General features: G+C 42.8%; 1 protein-coding gene across 2 annotated transcripts in view; it reads right to left on the minus strand.

Annotated features, from left to right (window-relative positions):
• CERT1 (ceramide transporter 1) overlaps window positions 1–19,184 on the minus strand; it is a 130,042-nt gene that overhangs the window by 45,182 nt on the left and 65,676 nt on the right. For both annotated transcript variants that reach the window (XM_006124267.5, XM_006124266.5), the window contains exons 5-7: window positions 16,767–16,905; window positions 9,573–9,656; window positions 1,567–1,724 (exon numbers count right to left, since the gene is read on the minus strand). In XM_006124267.5, coding sequence (XP_006124329.1) covers window positions 1,567–1,724; window positions 9,573–9,656; window positions 16,767–16,905 — 381 coding nt within the window. The remainder of the gene's footprint in view (window positions 1–1,566; window positions 1,725–9,572; window positions 9,657–16,766; window positions 16,906–19,184) is intronic.

Consider the following 19,184-nt stretch of genomic DNA (forward strand, 5'->3'; position numbering starts at 1 on the left):
GTGTTGGCATTCAAAGCAGGAAAGATCATGGGGTGGGATGTGCATCTCATGAGTCTGCGTATCCATCTTCAGATCTGCCATCAATGTCCTGTTGACACTAACAATTAACACCAATTGAATGTGCTCTTATCAAAAACTGCTATGGACCCAGGAAACCCAGAGAAGTTTCATGTCCATCTGAGTCAGCAGCTGGAAAGAATTGAGACAGCAACTGCTAATGTGCTCCCCTTGTATAGGCCTGCCTGCAGAACATGCTCAAATGCTGGAGGAGGGACAGAAGGGGAAGCATGAGTGCTTCAACACTGTAACAGGCACTGATAATAGTAGATTCCTCTATTCACTTGATGCTTTCTGCCCATGTTCCCAGGAGCGAATATGAAGAGGAACATTTGAAGAAATCAACATGAAGATTTAGCATGGGGCTGGCAGAAGAACAGATACTGGACATCATGTAAATATTTATTTCCTTGCTTAATCCTTTTTTTCTAATATAGCTCAAATTTAATAAAAATAAAATTATTTTTAGAATCTTATATTAAAAACTTAGAAGCCAACTCAAATCAAATAAAGTAAAAGCTATTTTCCATTTATGCATAGATTACATCTTAACTGCTTTCTATATCAAACATTTCAAATTCATATAAGGCAGAGGGATGGGGAAGGAGACTGAATTTAAATCACAACAGTTTGTAAAGATTACTACCATGACACTGAAGTAATTAGAGGACCTGTTCAAGCTAATCAACTGCACGTTGACGGCATGGTTTTTTCCTTTTTTAACCACTACCAGCAGCAACAAACTATCTTTACAAAAGACTTATCTGTGTTAAAATATGCACAGATGTTGGACATATGCATGCTAAACAAAATCCAGTTTTTCGTAAAATGCCATTTGCCAAGCTATGCTAACATACCTGCATACTATACAGACTGAAGCAAGACCCAAATACCACGATGCACAATAGAGTAACATGCTAAATTCAAACAAGAGATGGCAAATGACTAGAGGACTGCACATGTGGCAAGTCTAACAGTGAAGGCTGGGCCCTGAGAATCAAAAACTTAAGTGGCAGCAACAGACATGCTTCCAGCAACCTGATCTGAAGAGAGAAGAGCTTATCCCTGTAACATCCAGGCTTTGGCAGTATTGAAGGTTCATCTTGAACCACTACTGCCATTAGTGATTAGCCAAAGATAGGTGGTGGCATTCTCTCGTTACAATTAACACAAGAAAAGAGTGACCTTACTCTTAGGAAATTACATGAAATATGCCTATTCTTATGAAGACCTGTTAGCTCATGTCAACATTACATTTACGAATAGTCTTGGGAACGAGGTGTGAGAAGAAGTGTAGAACAGGATGGATGACATGCTGCTACATGATCTGTACAAGAAGAATGAATCTTTGGCATCCTGAATGTTTCTATATAACTGCATGGAACAGCAACACAAGTTATAACTGCATGGAATACAAATGCAAGTTAACATCCTCATCATGACTGAAGTTTCAAGTTAAACAAAAACAACTTGAACTACAAAATGCAAAATGAATGGAAAATCTTGTACCTTATCCAGTCTTTTTTGCCAGCTCTCCTCACGTTTTACCATAAGTTCAATACAATGAGAAAGTGTAGCAAGGATTCCAGCAGTAGTAGCCTTGAAAGTTATAGCTTCCCCTTTAAAGTCTATGCCATTAATTCCTTTGGGTGTTACATGAGGAAATACTAAAACAAACAGATAAGATTCATTCACACTAATACCCACCTTAGTGACTCAAATGAATACTGTATCACATAATCTTTAGATTACAACCAGCTGTCTAAAAAGTATTCTAGTTAGTGACTATAAAGTTCATTTAAAAAAATTAAAAATAAAGGATACCAACAATCCCCATCTATCCATAGGACCAGGAAAGAGGATCAAAGGCAGGAATGAATTCCTTCAGCTTCATCTTATTGTAACGCATTTCCCCAAGTGTATTTGCTATGTGTGTTACTCAGCAAATCATGTGGGTTGAGGGAGTGGTAATACTTTTTAACAATAGCACTTTGACACCTTGAAGTAGGGTCTAATTAAAACAGAATTGTAAAATTTAATTGATAATGTATTGAAAAAGCAATGTAAAATGCAATCTAATGCAAAATGGAGTACTGAAATTGCTTTAAATACAGAATTGACTTTTTAAAATAGTAATAATGCAAAATGTATTATCTTTAAAAGGTAAGCATTACAGCAAGTGTGTTGAATTTTCCTTAATCACAGTGAGTTTTGTAGTTTCAAATACTTCATGCTGTCAGCCAAGCCATCTGTTGCTAAGGCTATTTAAACAAATCACTTAAATGTGACAAACTTACCTATAACACATCAAGCTCAAACAAATGTGACAAAATGTGTGTCAAATATAGCACATGTAATGCCCCAAATACTAGAAAGCAAAAGCAATTGCCCTGTTAAAACTAATACAGTTAAATTATAAAAGTTTCTTTTTCATCTAACTAATGACCAGCTACCCAGCAAATAACATTAATCTTCCAGTCTGTCAGTATGTCACAGTACTTATTTATTTTGCATTTAAATTAGATTTTATGCTTTTGTAAAACAGAAGAATGTTGGTATAAACCTATGTAACATATATTTGCCTGATAGACTAAGCTAATGCTTTCAATTGGCTAAGCTGTTCAAGTGGGGAAAAAAAAATGAAATTGCTTTTCTGTAATGGTAAAAAAAGACTGCAAACACCTACAGTCAAGGGGAAAGGGAAGGAGAGTGAGTGTCAGATGGTCTCAGTGAGTGATATACTGTAGAGATTCATAAGACTCCCTCCTTTAACAGCATTAAGAAGCTTTTTGAAGGGAGAGTTAAGGATTATAATATTGTTTCAAGTCATTGGTAAAGTATAAATCAAAGGCTTCTAATACCCTAATCTATATGTATTAGAATACAAAAATACACTGTTTTCTCATACAGGTAACATTTACTTCATGTTGAATAACAGAGAAATTTTTAATTTGGAGAAAGGACAGGAGAAAAGGTGTTCAGGGAGAAAATATTGTTCCACAGGGGCAGTGAGGCTCTGTCTACATGGAAGGGTAACACACACTATGGGACTGATTTCTAAATACCACAAACATGTGGTGTATTAATTGGCTTGTGTAGATCTTGCTGGTGTGTACTAAATGTTCCCTACTGCTCTTTAAAGTAACAATACAACATTAAAGCTCACTAAATGTTCCCTAGTGGGCTATAACACAGTGCTATTATATTAAAGCATCTTAGGGAACATTTAGTGCCCACCAGCAGGGTCTACATGGAAAAATTCACGTGCAGCACTTTTATGCACTTTAGAAATCAGGACACCTTAGTGAAGTGTTTTTCAAACTTTTTTTTATATAAAGTACCCCCTTTTAAAAAAAATTGTAAGTACCCCAGGTACCTACAGTTTTCAGACAAAACTGTTTCTACCATTGCAATACATTTGTTTAAATAGCTTAATTGTAGTCAGGTGGCCGATGAAACTTTTGGGTGTAAAAAGTACAAAAATAATAAAAAGCAGTAAAATTTAACACAAAAATTCAGTTCTCTCCAAATTTCAGTTGTGTTGATGTACCCCTCGCCCTCAGACTTTTCGAGTACCCCTAAGGATATTTGTACCACTGGCTGAAACACACTGCCTAAATGCACTTTACCATATGGTATGCATAAGCTGTGAACAAAAGCCAGAACCTCCCTCATTCTCCCACCGTCTACAGAGAATACTGGGGAAAGAATGGAAGACTGGAAGAGTAGTGTGAGCAAGCAAGGGAATGGTGCAGTGGGTTAACTGAGAGCAGTGAAAATCAGTAGTTTAGAACTGAAGTCAGAGATTGATAGAAAGTATCAAAAGGAGGGATTAAAGGAGGAAGCTCTATTGCCTTGTTTCCTAGAAAAACTGAATTTGACTATTAATCGGCTTCATGATTTTTAGGCTACATCAACAATATAAAAATCACAATAGGAATGCAGCAAATTTTACAAAGATCTAAAATCATGGTATTTATAACTTTTTCTGCCAAGATCTCAACAGTGATGGGAAGAGATTGGGTCTATTTTCAACTAACAATTGCAGTCTCCCTGACTAAAACTATTCCAACTGCTTGTCTTTGCCACAAATGCCTGATTAGGTCAGGAAAGGAGAAGGCTTGCAGTAACGTCATATAGTGGGGTGGAGGCACTTTAAGCTCTGTGACAATGATTATTGTCAAAAATTATTTTTTCCATTTCATATTTTAATGCTGTCAAACAAAGTGAAGGTACTAGTCCACAATGAGGACCACATCTATGTTAACTTTCCATTTTCAGTTGCTTTTATTGGAGCCTCATTAAAAATTATGATTAGCGAAATCATGGTTAAGGCAGGGGACAGACTCAAACTCTAGGTTACTTACATGATTCTGCCACAGAACCGTTCTGTGACCCAATGGAAGTCACTTAATCTTGTGTGTCAGTTACCAAACTGTTAAAAAGGGAATACTTCAACGTATTCATATTAAAACTTATTTCCCATCCTTTACCTGTCTTGTGAAGTAAGCTTTTCAGAACAGGGACAGTCTCTTATGAATCTGTGCAGCACCTAGCATAAAAAGGCTGTAATCTCAATTAAAGCCAGTATGCCAAGTTATAGCAGTAACTGCATTGTGACCTTAACTACAGCTGATATATCAGGTACCAATAACATACTACATGTAATTTCATAGGTTCATACATTCCAATGACGGAAGGGACAACAGTGATCCTCCCGTCTCAGCTTCTTCAAAATAAAGGCAATAGAACTTCCCCAAAATAAAGGCAAAAAGAGCTTTCCCAAAATAATTCCTAGAGGTATCATTTAGAAAAACAATCTTGATTTAAAAATGCTAGTGATGGAAAAACTACTATGACTGTTGGTAAATTGTTCTGAGGAGTAATTACAGCACTAAAAAAAATATATGCCTCATTTTCAGTCTGAATTTATCTAGCTTCGACTTCAAGCCATTGAACCATGTTATACCTTTCTATGTTAGATGACAAAGCTCACTATTAAATATTTTAGAAGGGTAGCCGAGTTAGTCTAACTGGAAAAACTTAAACTACTAATAGTCTAGCAGCACCTTAAAGACTACGAAAGCTCATGATACCAGCTATATGTTTTGTTAGTCTTTAAGGTGCTGCTAGATTATCCGTTGTTTTATAAGTTTAATATTTGTTTCCCATGTAGTTAGACTAATCAAGTCACTTCTTAACTTTCTTTGTTAAGCTAAGCAGACTGAACTCTGAGTTTATGAAGAGTCGTAATTTTTTAACCACTCATGGTTCTTTGAATCCTATTCAATTCATCAACATCCTTTTGAATAGCGGATGCCAGAACTGGACATACTATTCCAGCAGTGTTCACATCCATGCAAAATAGAGGTAAAACAAACAATCAATCTAGTCCTACTGAAGATTCCCATTTAGGCACTCAAGGATTACATTACAGGTTGGACCTCCCTTGTCCAGCATCCTGGGGAACTGACCAGTCCTGAATGAGGGATTTTGCTGGACCAGGAGGTAATTTCTGGCCCCACTGCCACAGTCTCACTCCCTGCCTAGGGCTCCTGGCCACTACCCAACCTAAGCTTTTGGCTCCCCAAGGCTCCTGCTGCTGGCCCTCTACTGGGACTCTCCGATCCAGGAACATCCATGATCAGGCAGAGTTCTAGTTTAGAGAGGTTTAACCCGTAGCTGCTTTGGCTAGAGTATCATAACAGAACTCACAGCTGATTATCCACCTCCACATCTTTTCCCTGCTTCCCAGGATACGTTATGGTTAACAGCAGCATTTCCCAAACTATGGGCTGTGGGAAAAAAATATGAGGCCTCAGCATGCCTGGTGGCTGCTGGGAGGGGAGCAGAGTGGGGGAAAGAGGAGCAGCCTGAGAGGAGGTGGGGGGAGGGAGGGAGGAAATCGGCCACCAGGAAGCAGGGTTGGGGGCAGCGGGGCTGTCCCGTGGAGATCCGGGCTGGTGGGCGGGCGGCAGAAGCAGGGTTGGAGGCAGCGGAGCTGTCCTGTGGAGATCGGGGAGGGCAGGCGGCGGAACCAGAGTTGGGGGGGGGGGGGAGGGAGAGAGGGCTGCACGGGGAAGATCAGGAGGAGGAGGACGGGAGAACCAGCTGCCGGAAGCAGGGCTGGACAGGGACAGCGGGGTTGGTTAGGGGGGTCGTCGGGGGAGCGGGGCTGACCGGAGGAGATTGGTGGGAGTGAGGGAAACTGGTTGCCAGAAGCAGGGCTGGACGGGTGCAGCAGGGCTAGACTGGGGAGATCGGGGGGGGGGGGGGGGGGGGGGGGGGGGGGGGGGGGGGGGGGGGGGGGGGGGGGGGAGAAGGAGGAGCGCAGGACTGACCCAGGCACATGCAGACCCTGGAAGACGAGTGAGTCTTGCTGGGGATTCCATTTTGCCCCCCCCCCCCCCCCCCCCCCCACACACACACAGTTGTGAACTGCCTGGCAGATAGACACACTCAGGCAGCCTGAGCACATCTACCAGCCAGGCAGTTCGCAGCAAAGGACTGATATGCCTAAAATTATAAAACGTACCTAATTAGAAAATACTGAACATTTTATATGTCTGGTAATTTCTCAGTTTTCCCCAGATAAAACCTTCAAATACCGGATTGTTCGATACAAAACTGAACACCTGGCAACCCTACCCCTTCTTGCACCCACCCTCCTAGCCAGATATCCTACCCCCAATCTGCTCCTGCTCCCGTCTCCTGGAGTGCCCATGCGGCGCCAGGTCCCCCAAGCCCTGGCCTAGGCAGGGGGGAGGATGCAGCTGGGTGAAACACCGAAAATTTATTCATTTTTTATTCTTTTTTATATGCATTTATATTTTTGGGCTGCAAAACAAAGTAGTTGGAACCCGTTTTTTTAGTAAAGTAAAAAGTTTGGGAAACCCTGATCTAGCCAGCTTTCTAACCATCTCATCTTACAGTCCATTTATCCAGTCCATATTCCCTTAACTTGCTGGCAAGAATACTGTGGGTGACTGTATCAAAAGCTTTGCTAACATTGGAACTGGGGGCTTTAGGAGGACCAGGAACAACTTATTTGAATAATCATCATTTGCTTAATGAATATGCAAATATATGTTACCGGTCCTCCAAAAGCTCATGAATGGATTTACTGGTCCCCGTGTCAAAAAGTTTGGGAACCCCTGGCTAACAGTGTTCACTCTAAGAAGGCCAGTGTAGACAGGCACCTTAATTTTTTGCGCAAGAAAGCCCGATGGCTAAAATGGCCATCGGAGCTTTCTTGCGCAAAAGCGCGTCTATACTGGGCACAGATGCTTTTGCGCAAAAGCACTTTTTGCGCAAAAGCATCCGTGTCAATCTAGACGCTCTTTTGCGGAAATACTTTTAACTAAAAAACTTTTCCATTAAAAGTATTTCCGCAAAGTCATGCCAGTCTAGACACAGCCAAATTGTGGGGGGTCGCTCGTTGACAAAGACTTGAGGAAAGACCTACAGGGTTTGAAGCCTCAGGAATTTGGCATGCTCCAGGCTCTGAAGGAAGCACGTGTGGAAAAGGGGAACCCCTTCGCCTCCCACTGCTAATTAACTACTAACAGAACTGTTTACAGAACAAATAACTGTAAGCGTTAGGGACACATGACACTTTCAAAGCAAGAGACGCAAAGTTCCAATAGCCATCACCAGGGCTCGTCGAACTGCAGCGAGCCCTGCTCACCAGCCATGTTGTCCGGTGATCTGCGCATACGCATATCGCCCGAACCCGGCTCTTCCGGGTGAGTAGATTGCATTATTTGTTGAGCCCTGGCCATCAACAATGGTAAGAAACAACTGAGAGAGGTGGTTGCATTGACAGGTCATATATAGTGTGCCACACATACGCCACTCCAGGGTGCTCCACAGCCAACCGAACGAGTAGCAGCTATGGTCAAAACTTTCCGGCAGTTGTGCACGTGGTGAACAGATATGAACAACAAAAAAGGAGGCATCTGCTAACAGGGACAGTTAAACTATATAATGACCACAGGGAGGCAGGGGCAAGGTACCAGGGTGGAAAGAGAGACATCTACTATATATCAGAGAGAGTTTGTCTGTGTGTCTGTTTCCCAGCCAGGGCACATGACCCCTTTCCCAGGCTGTGCCTGCTGCAGCTGCAGTAATCACGGACAGGTGCTTGTCACGTGGCCCCAAGATGCTGCAGTGCAAGAAGGATGGGGGTGTCCTCTCTCCTTGGGACCGCCTGTATACTGACCCCTTCATCCTCAGCCCCACCCTCAGAGCAAAGATTTAAATGAAGAAAATAAAAAATGATTTGACATCTTATCTGAAGAAGGGAGTAAGAGGGTTGTGCCCACAAAAGCTCAAGATACTTATATATTTGTTAGTCTCTAAGGCGCTTCAGGAAGACTCTTACTTTTTTTTTTTTTTTAATTACAATTTGAGTTAAGGACCTGAGCAATGCCAGGTAATTCCTCTAGTAAGTTATACTAGCAAAATCACAGTTTTGCCCATAAGCTGCATACACATCAGAGGCTTTTACTGGCACAGCTATAAATCATGCCTGATCATTACCTGACCAACATATTTCTAGTAAGAGTTTGTAGGGTTGACCTGGAGTTAAGCATGGCAGAATATTTGAAGTGGTCAGGCTCACAGCATTAACATTTATGATCAGCCTTTTGTATTAAATATTCCAGAGTAAGAATCACAAAAGCAGATGTTAGCAGTAGAGATGTGAACAACTAGTTGACTAACCAATAAGCAAATGCTTATCGGATAGTCAACAGGCTAGTCAACTAGTCACTCCCCCACACTTGCTGCCTCTATTAGAAAAAGGCAGCAAGAGGGATAAGAAGAGGAGGGGGAGCTTTAAAGCAGCAGCACACCGTTGGGAGCCTGATGCCATGGCGTTTCCCCACCTGACTCCATGCAGCACTGCCACTTTGGAACACTGCGGGGAGCACAGGGCCAGCGGGGGACTGCTTGAGTCTCCCACTGGCCCCGTGCTCCCTGTAGAACTTTTGCCTTTGAAGTGTAGCAATAATTGGGGGGGGCTGCTGCTATACTTTGAAGGCAGAAGCACACTTATTGACTAATCAGCCCTTTGATTAGCCAAATAATCAAAATTTTATATCCCTAGTTAGCAGAACATTCAACTGTCTCAGAGTCTCGACCCTGCAATTCACTAGTGAAGTTACAAATTTTAATTCTTTCATCAGTGAGGTATGAAGAGTTACCATTCCTATATACACATCATTAAGCTTCTGTTTTACAAAGCAAGCAGAAAATTATCTCTGTATCAGTAGTTCTCAACCTATTTACCACTACAGGCTGAATTTCCACAAAATATTCTAACTCTATGGCCCTGAGGATGTGACATACACTGCAACTGTGTGTTGACTGCACTGCAAACAGCCCATCAATTGAGAACCATTGACCTCGATTTATACACCAGGCTTGTCATGATAATTTCTATAAGACAGGAATAATTGGAATATTTTATATCTAGAGAAAATGTGAGTTAATGGAAAGTTAGAAATACTTACATTTTTCCTTACTGCCATTATTATTATGCAAGAAATCACCATCTGAGCGCATTGTAGGAAAATCGTCTTCATCATCTTCAACCACTAAATTTGAAAGAGATTATTTGCATTTATATAGAAAGGCAGAATAATGACAGAAAAGGGCTCTTTTCAAATTCTTATTGAGCAGGAAAATATTACTGTAGCATCTGGATGGTTGATAAGCATTTCCTCATTAATAAAGTTACTTATTTTAGTTTTGCATTGGAAACTTTTAGACTTCTGTTGCCCAGGGCCACAATTTGCTCAAGAGTGACACAAATGCAATGTTGGAGTCCACTGGAAAATATGTAATTGTGTTTCTTTCTCTCTCTGTTACAACAGAGCCTAAGAGTTATATCAGAGGTACAAACTGACTGGGGAACCACACACACCTCATTGGGAATCTTAATTACACAATCAGTCAGCAGACAAAAAAAAAAAAAAAAGAGAGGAGAAAAAAGAAAAGAAAAAAGCACTGACTCAGAACTAGACTCTGGGCAGTCATCATCTCAATTAGGTCTCCGGTGGGTTCTAAAGTGTCCGGGGCAAAGGGTGATTCTAACAACGCACCTGGAACTGCCTTGCCAGAGAGTTGATACATGCTAGATTAAATGGTCCCTTCAGGGGCACTGATGTCAAGAGCACCAATTCATGTTGTCTTGACACCAGGTCATTGCTGGAGTGCAGATATACACTCCTTGATAGTCTTGTGGCTTTCAGGGCTGGTGAGAGCCTCTTTTCGGCATTCCTGCATCACTTGTGTGGCACTGGGGAAGTTGATCGGAGCTAGGGCCCTTTTCCTGGTTGGAACACTGGGGAGTGCCAGTTCCAAGGGTTTCTGAAGTTAAAGGCTTCCTTAGCATCATGTTGTGCACAGATACGGGAACACTACAAAACAGATACACTCTGCGATGGTTCCTGGCGGTGCACAACCGCCTGTGGGCGAAGAGTGGGTTCCATGAGACGTGGTTTTAGCGCAAATCTTGCCCGTTCGTGGCTGCAAAGTCCTGTAAATTTTGCACCTCTGTTTGGCATGTCTCCCCCAGACTCTTTAAGCTAGAGCCATGGGATCTCTTATGAGCATACATTTATTGCAAGCACTGCAGGGTAAAAGCCTTGGGCTCAAGGCTTGCGCTGGAACTCAAGGAGGAATTAGGTATTGGGGAGAGACCTGTTCTCAACCTACAATGTAGTTACTAAACTGACTATAACACTAACTTCAAACTAGAATGAGTAGCAAGAGAACACCAATGAAACACTTGCTGAGCAAATGAGCTCTGTTCCAATGATAATCATGGACAATAAAAAGGAATTGAACTGATGGAGGGTTGGCACGGTCATTTATCCAGTGCCACGAGGGCACCACTCCAAGGACCTCCACCGGCAACCCGACCAGAGCTGCTAATGGAAAAACTTTGACTATGCATACAACATGCACAACTAACTGGCATCTATATGAGTAATCACTTGAACACCTCCAATTAAAAAGAGCACTTCAGCATGTGCTTACATGCTCTGCTTATTTGGAGTTTGAGAGCATCCTTAATTATGCTCTGAGTACCCTTTGGGAGTGCTTTGCTCAACTGCAGCTTGAATCAATAGATCCTCTGAAGTCTCTATCATGGGAGCAACTTTAGGCCATGCCTTCTCCGTGGCGCTAAAAGCTTTCCTCATCTGGCAGAGTCTAACCACTACTTTCCTACTGGAATAATTAATTTAGACCAAGGAAAGAGTTACTCACCCTGTGCAGTAACAGGGGATCTTCAAGATGTGTGTCCCCATGGGTACTCCACTCTGGGTGCTGGTGTGTTGTGCCAGCAATTGGAGATTTTTCCAGCAGTGCTCTGCCACGCTGTTGGTGTCCATTAGGCGTGCGCGTGGTACAGCCCCCCTCCATTCCTTCTCTACCCCGGCCAGTGGACCAGAAGGCTCCAAAGCAGGGGAAGGAGGAAGATGTAGTGGAGCATCCACGGGGACACATCTCGAAGAACCCCCCTTACTACATAGGGTGAGTAACTCTCCTTCAAGTGATGCCCCCATGGGTGCTCTACTCTGGATGATTACAAAGCAGTAGTTGAATTGTGGAGGCAGGTTTGGAGCCCTGCAACTGAGGATAACACTGCTTGTCCCACAGCCATTGACACGATGGCAGAGGTAAGTGTGTAGTGTTTTCCAAACATGTGGTTGGATGACCAGGTGGCTGCCTTGCAAATATCCTCTAGAAGCACATTTTTGAGGAAAGCAGTCGTGGAGGCCACAGCCTGAGTTGAGTGGGTGGTGATAGTGCCTAGTGGTTGTTTGTTATGGATGCTATAACAAGTATGGCTACATGATGAGATCCACTTAGAAATCCTCTGGGAGGAGACTGCTTGGCCCTTGGAATGCTCAGCCAAGGATAGGAAGAGTCTGGGGCATATTCTCCATGATTTTGTTTGATCTATGTAGAAATCCTCTGGGAGGAGACTGCTTGGCCCTTGGAATGCTCAGCCAAGGATAGGAAGAGTCTGGGGGATATTCTCCATGATTTTGTTTGATCTATGTAGAACACAAGTGCTCTGTGGACGTTGAGGGTGCGCCATGGAGCTTGGGAAAGAACACATGTAAGTGTATGGGTTTGTTAATATGAAAGGGAGAAGGGACCTTTGAGAGAAATTTGGGGTGTGGCCAAAGGGTCACTCTGTCCTTAGTGAATATTGTATAAAAGGGCCTGCCATTAATGCAGCAAGCTCCCCCATTCTCCTGCTGGCCACCAGAAAGGCAACTTTCATGGATAGGTGAAACCACGAGCAAGTTTTTAGAGGCTCAAAGGGTGGCTTAGTCAAACTCTTAAGGACATGGCTAAGGTCCCAAATGGAGACTGGAGGCTGAACAGACAGGAAAGAATTTTGGAGAGCAATAAAGAATCGTCTGGTGATTGGATCTGAAAAGAAAGAGTTACTGTCAGTGGGCCAATGAAAGGCCACTATTCCTGCTGCTTGTATCTTTACCTATTAAAAGAGGCCCAACTCCTTTAGTTCCAACAGATAGTCTAATATAAAGGAGATAGGGGTGGTATCAGCAGGCATGGAATGACTGCGTTTGAGCCTCTCGGAGAATCTGGTCCACTTGTAAAGTTTTCTTGATGGACTCTCCCATGCTGTTGATTAATATGTGCTTCACTCGATCTGAATAGGTGTTTTCGGCATTCTGGAGCCATAAAGGAGCCGTGTGGGAGGTGGAGTTTGTGTAGGTTAGGATGGAGAACTCTGCTGTGATGTTGAGTGAGAAGATTGTGTTGTGGAGGAAAGGTGTACGAATCTGCTTTCGCCAATCTGTGCAGGTACGGGAACCATGTTTGTCTCGACCAATCTGGTGCAATGAGGATCACACAGGCTCATTTTATTCTAATCTTGGTGATGATCCTGATTTAGGAAGTTTGCTGAGTAAAACCCTCTCCCTTGGAAAGCTGTTGGTACTATCGCACCTATTTGTAGGAGGTGGAGGGCCGCTTGCATAAGGAGGGTCTCGTGCAAGTGGTCCCTGAAGGAGGACAGGGAAGGAGGGTGGGTAGCAGGAAAAGAAATAAAAGGGATGGAGTAACTGACTTTGATGAGCACCAATACTCATTGGTCTGATGTTATTTGTGCCCACTGGTGTAAAAAGGGCTGCAACTCGTGACTGAACTGTAGCTGTTCAGTTAGTGGTGTGACAGCAGCGGGGGCTGTCTTTCTGGCTCTTGACCAAACCTTCAAATCTGCTGCTTCGATGAAGAAAGTTGGGATGTCAAGGGCTGTTGTTGGCGCTGATATCTACACAATTGAGACCTGTGTTTTTGGCCAAAGTCTTACCTGGATTATGGACAATATGGTTCTCTGGGCCTTTGGTAGATGTTATACCTTGTTCTTTTGAAAGGGGGCATGTACATGCCCAGAGTCTGGAGACTCAGGCAGGAGTCTGTTTTCGCTGCATACAAGTCAGTCTTATTGAAGGGAAGATCTTCGACTTTCTGCTGAAGGTCCCTAGGTACCCCAGATGCTTGGAGCTATGACGCTCTCCGCATAATGATAGCTAAAACTGATCTGGACAGCAATGTTGGCCACATCTATGGCAGATTGTAATGCCATGTAGGAGATGGCATGCCCTTTATTCATGACATTGAACAAAATCAGCCTCTTGTGCTCCAGGAGCAACAGTAAGAGCTTCTGGAGTTTAGAATAGTTGAAGTAATTGTAATCCGCCAGCATAGCAGTGTAAATTGCTGCTCTAAGAATCAAGGTAGCTGAAGAATAGACTTTGCACCCCATGATGTCCATCCATTTACGGTCATTGTCCTGTGCAGTGGATCTCATGTTGGGCTGTTTTGCCCTCTATCTGACTGAGTCGACCACAAAGGAGTTTGTGGGAGGGTGTATAAAGAGGAAACCCATGCCTTTAGGTGTTATAAAATATTTACCAAGTATCAGAGGGGTAGCTGGGTTAGTCTGGATCTGCAAAAGCGACAAGGAGTCCTGTAGCACCTTATAAGCATAAGCTTTCGTGGGCAAAGACCCACTTTGTCCACATGCATCTGACGAAGTGGGTCTTTGCCCAAGAAAGCTTATGCTCCAATACATCTGTTAGTCTATAAAGTGCTATAGGACTCCCTGTCACTTTTGCAAAATATTTACTGTCAGCCCTCTTATTGGTGGGGGTGATGGATGCTAAGGTTTGTCAGATGTTATCGGCAGAGTCCATAATGGCTTCATCCATCAGGAGGGCAATCCTGAAGGATGTGGGAGGCTGTAAGTACACAAGAAGAGATATTGTTTATCTTGGATTTCCTGCAGGTCCTGTTCTTGCACCAGAGCTACTCTTTTGAAAGTTCTTGGAACTGTTTAGTGTCAGACGGAGGCGGAGTGGTAGAAATGATTGTCTCTTCTGGCAAAGAGGAAGAGTTGCGTGGGGGAATTGTCCAAGTCAGACAGAGAATTATCCAAGTCAGACTGAACAGGCTCTCGAGAGTTTGGTGCTGTAACCCATCGCGTGAGTTGGGGAGACAGAAGGTCTTTTCGATGTTGCCAGAGCCGTGTGATGGCCCCTACGAGAAGACCCTGACTCCCAGGGTAGGGGACTGTTGGCAATGGATAGTGATGAGAGTACCAAGGGGGTGGTGGAGGCAAGTGAGAGTATCTGGAGGAACAAGACTCCCAAGGCAGGTACTGCTGAGTTGGAGTAGAGTGCTGAGATGAGAAGTGGCTGTGTGGCCTGGTGCCAGCTTCACTGGGGGAGATTGATGGGACTGGTGATCTGTGAGTGAATGGACTGCACTGATGAGCACGGAGATGGCGGTGCCAATGAGGCCTGGATGAGAGGGGTTTATGGTGCCGTGCGCAATCTGGAGGCAATGCTAAAGCTGAGTGTGTGATACTCAGTACCACTGGTGCCATCAGGGACAGTTAATTGGGAGGAGCTATGTCGGTGTGGGGTCTTTTCAGTGCTGCATCCAGTGCTGGCTTTGGTTCCAATCTATTCCTGGCGGGTGTGACGGATTCGGCTGGTACGGGCAATGCTCATTGTTTTTGTTTTGGCTCATAGTGGGCCTTCCTGTGTAGTGCCGACGACTTAGGCGGTGCCATGCTGGAGGTGCCGGGCCTATTGGTGATGCTCACCCTCGATGAGCTGGGTATAGCAGGTAGTGATCTGGCTAGGGAAACCCGGAATTTCACCTTTGGCTGCCAGAAGAGGTAGAAGGATGAATTTTGTCCATACCTTTTGGCTCGTCTGACTGTTTAGGCCTGGAAGGAGAATCTTCCATGGTGGCTGAGGAGACTTTTTGCAGAGATAGGTTTTCAGCCTATTGACACAGTCACAGTGTGCACTTGATGTAAGACTGGAGCAGTGTGCACACTTCTGCGTCAGATGGTCCTCTCCCAGACACTTTGTGCTCGAGGCATGCTCGTCAGAAACGAGCAAAGCATCTCGGCAGGACTCGCACCATTTAAAGCCTGGGGATCCAGGCATGAGGAGAGAAAAAAAAAATGAAGTCTGGGTGAACGATGAAGGAAAAAAAAAAACTTTTATAAGGTTGGGAGGGACTCAAAACTTGGAAAGATGAGGAAAACTAAGAATTAACTATTTTTGTTGTGGGTTTTTTTCTGTGAAAAAAGGGGCGAGAGAAAGAAGCTCCGTCTGACGCTGAGGACAGTAGAGAAGGAACCGAGGGGGCCACGCCACACATGCACCTAACAGACACCAATGGTATGAGGAAGCGCCAGGGTGCGTGCACCGTGGGGCACTGCCAGAAAAATCTCCAGTCACCGGCACAAGGATGCACCAGCACCCAGAATAGAGCACCCACCAGGACTCGAAGAAGAACATTAATATTATTGATTTTATTTAATATGGCAAATTGTCTTTTGACCAAAAAAAAATATTAAAGCAGGATGGAAACAAACTATACACTGAAATTTCAATATTACTGATTTTACAAATGTTACCACTTTTCAGTAAAATTTCTGCCAACAGAAGGCTCAAATTTCAAAATAAACTAACTTTACAAATATACTTTCTGGAATTTTAATGAGAAAGGCCTACCATACTTTACAAACTTCAGAATGCTGAAGTGAGAAGAAAAGTAGGGGTTTTTTTTTTTTTTTTGACTGATCTGTTAAACCCATAGAGGCCAAGACGTTAAGACAAATTACCTTAAACAACCAAATACTGCCTAGGTATGGCAGCTCAGATATGAGAAATAATCCATTATTCCAAATATTCCATCAATTTGTCACAATAAAGGTGAAGGATGAAATATTAAATATAAGCTTGACCACCATCTTTTGTGGGTTTAAGCTGATCTTTTTTAAATTAACCAACAGGCCACTGCTATTGACTCTGATGATATCTTGAAACTTCAGTGTTGTTGAAAGCTACCAATTCAAGATATGTTTACAAGCTTTGGGATTATGGGCACTCAGGTAAAAATCCACCTTTCAAACAAGGCACTACAACATATACCCAACATGAGTAACAAAGCTCTCAACACATAATTCGGTCCAGCTCAATACACATTAACGTGAACAATAAATTAAAATACCTAGATAGCGGATAGACTCAAACATTGTTTTAATTGTTATGTTACTGTTTTGAAATTGGATTGCACAACATGGCAGCTCTCTCAAGTTAGGACAATACTCTAAGTAATTTTATTCAGTTTACCTTTATCCCTCTGAAGTTCGTCTTTGGAGACTGCATCTGCACAGGCATCAAAGTATTTCTGCAAAGTATCAACCTGTCTACAGAGGATATCTCTGAAGGTTTCCATTTCAGCAAGCTTCTCACGCAAGCTATGACCTTTCTGTAAATACAGAAGAATAGCTTCCAGTAACAGCACACAGTTAATAATGGAAAGTATAGTAATAATTATACAAAATAAAAAGGCATACGAGTTATATTTCAAGCACTTATTGTTATCTGAAGTGTTTATAGTTAACATCCCATAAATGTCAAAGAAATTATGGTATTTTATAGCAATATGTTATTGTGTCATAGATAATAGACCTAATGCACTTACAGTAGAACCTCAGAGTTACAAACTGACTAGTCAACCACAGAAGTATGTAATCAGGCAAGCACTATGGGAAAAAAAAGCAAATTGTACTGCACTGTTCAATACAAATCAATACAAAATTAAATGGAAAAAAATCACAGTAAAGTTTCAAAGCCATATTGAGTCAATGGTCAGCTATAAACTTTTGAAAGAAGAATTGTAGTATTTTGTTCAGAGCTGCTAACATTTCAGAGTTATGAACCACTGTTTTCTAGATGTTTGTAACTGAGGCTCTACTGCATTCATTTATGCAGTCCATTTCCTTGTCTGTGGATTTTCTGTACAGTGTATTCTCCAATGCTTTGTTCAATTTACCATGCACAGTTGCAAATTAAGAGATTATACTCTGGATAAACAGGTTCCTACTTTCAAATGCTAGATATTTTTATAGCTCAGATAAAGAAACTCAGAAAGTGAACAGTACTTTGAGACAGACTGTTTCAAGAGAACTAAAGTGTTAGTTGACTTATAGTACACTACTGTCTTTTGGACTTAGTGTTTCTGGTGTTCATAAAATCATAGAACACAAGAACTAAAAGGGACCTCAAGAGGTCGAGTCTAGTCCCCCGCCCTCAAGACAGGACCAAGCACCGTTTAGACCATCTCTGATAGATGCCTATTTAACCTGCTCTTAAATATCTTCAGTGATGGAGATTGCACAACCTCCTTAGGCAATTTATTCCAGTGTTTAATCACCCTGAGAGTTAGGAAGTTTTTCCTAATGTCCAACTTAAACCTCCCTTGCTGCAGCTTAATCCCAATGCTTCTTGTCCTATCCTCAGAGGCTAAAGAGAACAATGTGTGTGTCTCCTCCTTTTGACACCCTTTTAGATACGTGAAAGCAGCTATTCTGTCCCCTCTTAGTTTTCTCCTTTCCTAACTGAACAAGTCCAATTCTTTCAGTCTTCCCTCATAGTTCATGTTCTCTAGACCTTCAATCATTCTTGTTGCTCCTCTCTGGACCTTCTACAATTTCTCCACATCTTTCTTGAAATTTTGTGCCCAGAACTGGACACAATACTCTAACTGAGGCCTAATCAGTGCAGAGTAGAATGGAAGAATGACTTCTCATGTCTTGCTCACAACAATCCTGTTAATGCATCCCAGAATCATGTTTGCTTTTTTTTGCAACGTCACACTGTTAACTCATATTTAGCATGTAGTCCACTATAACCCCCTTTCTGCAGTACTCCTTTCTAGACAGTTGCTTCCCATTCTGTATATGTGAAACTGATTGTTCCTTCCCAAGTGGAGTACTTCTCATTTGTCCTTCTTAAACTTAAACCTGTTTAACTCAGACCATTTCTCCAGTTTGTCCAGATCATTTTGAATTATGACTCTATCCTCCAAAGCAGTTGCAACCCCTCCCAGCTTGGTATCACCCGCAAACTTAATAAGCATACTGTCTATGCCAATATCTAAATTGTTGATGAAGACGTTGAACAGAACAGGTCCCATAACAGACTCCTGCGGAACCCCACTTGTTTTGCCCTTCCAACACAATTGTGAACCTTTGGGTATGTCTACACTACATGGCTCCGTCGACAGAGCTATGTAGATGAGCTTTGTAGACATAACAAAATGAAGCGGCAATTTAAATAATCGCCGCTTCATTTACATCAAAATGGCTGCCACGCTGTGCCGATCAGCTGTTTGTCAGCACAGCACGGTAGTCTGGACGCTCGGCAGTCAACATCAAAAGCCTTTATCGACTTCCCCGGTAAGCCTCGGGACACTGCATTAGGTATCCAGCCTGTGGCTCTACTCCACCCCCCAACGAAATGGTAGCACCAGCTTCCCACTGCAGGGACAGAGGCAAATAAGGAGCTTTACACACTGCCACTCCTCCTCCCCTGGCTGGGGGAACGGCAGTGCAGAAAATCGCTTGCCTGGAGGCTCTTCGCTGTTCCCACTAGCTGGAGTCACAGCCAATGGGGGAGCATCGTGGGGTGGTTTCAAAAACAGTGAGACAAGAAAAGTGTTAATGAAAAGTTATTTTGGAATTCTTATTTTGTCAGTATGAACCC

The sequence above is a fragment of the Pelodiscus sinensis genome, chromosome 6 (genome assembly GCF_052426305.1).
Source record: "Pelodiscus sinensis isolate ZL-2025 chromosome 6, ASM5242630v1, whole genome shotgun sequence".
Classification (NCBI taxonomy): Eukaryota; Metazoa; Chordata; order Testudines; family Trionychidae; genus Pelodiscus; species Pelodiscus sinensis.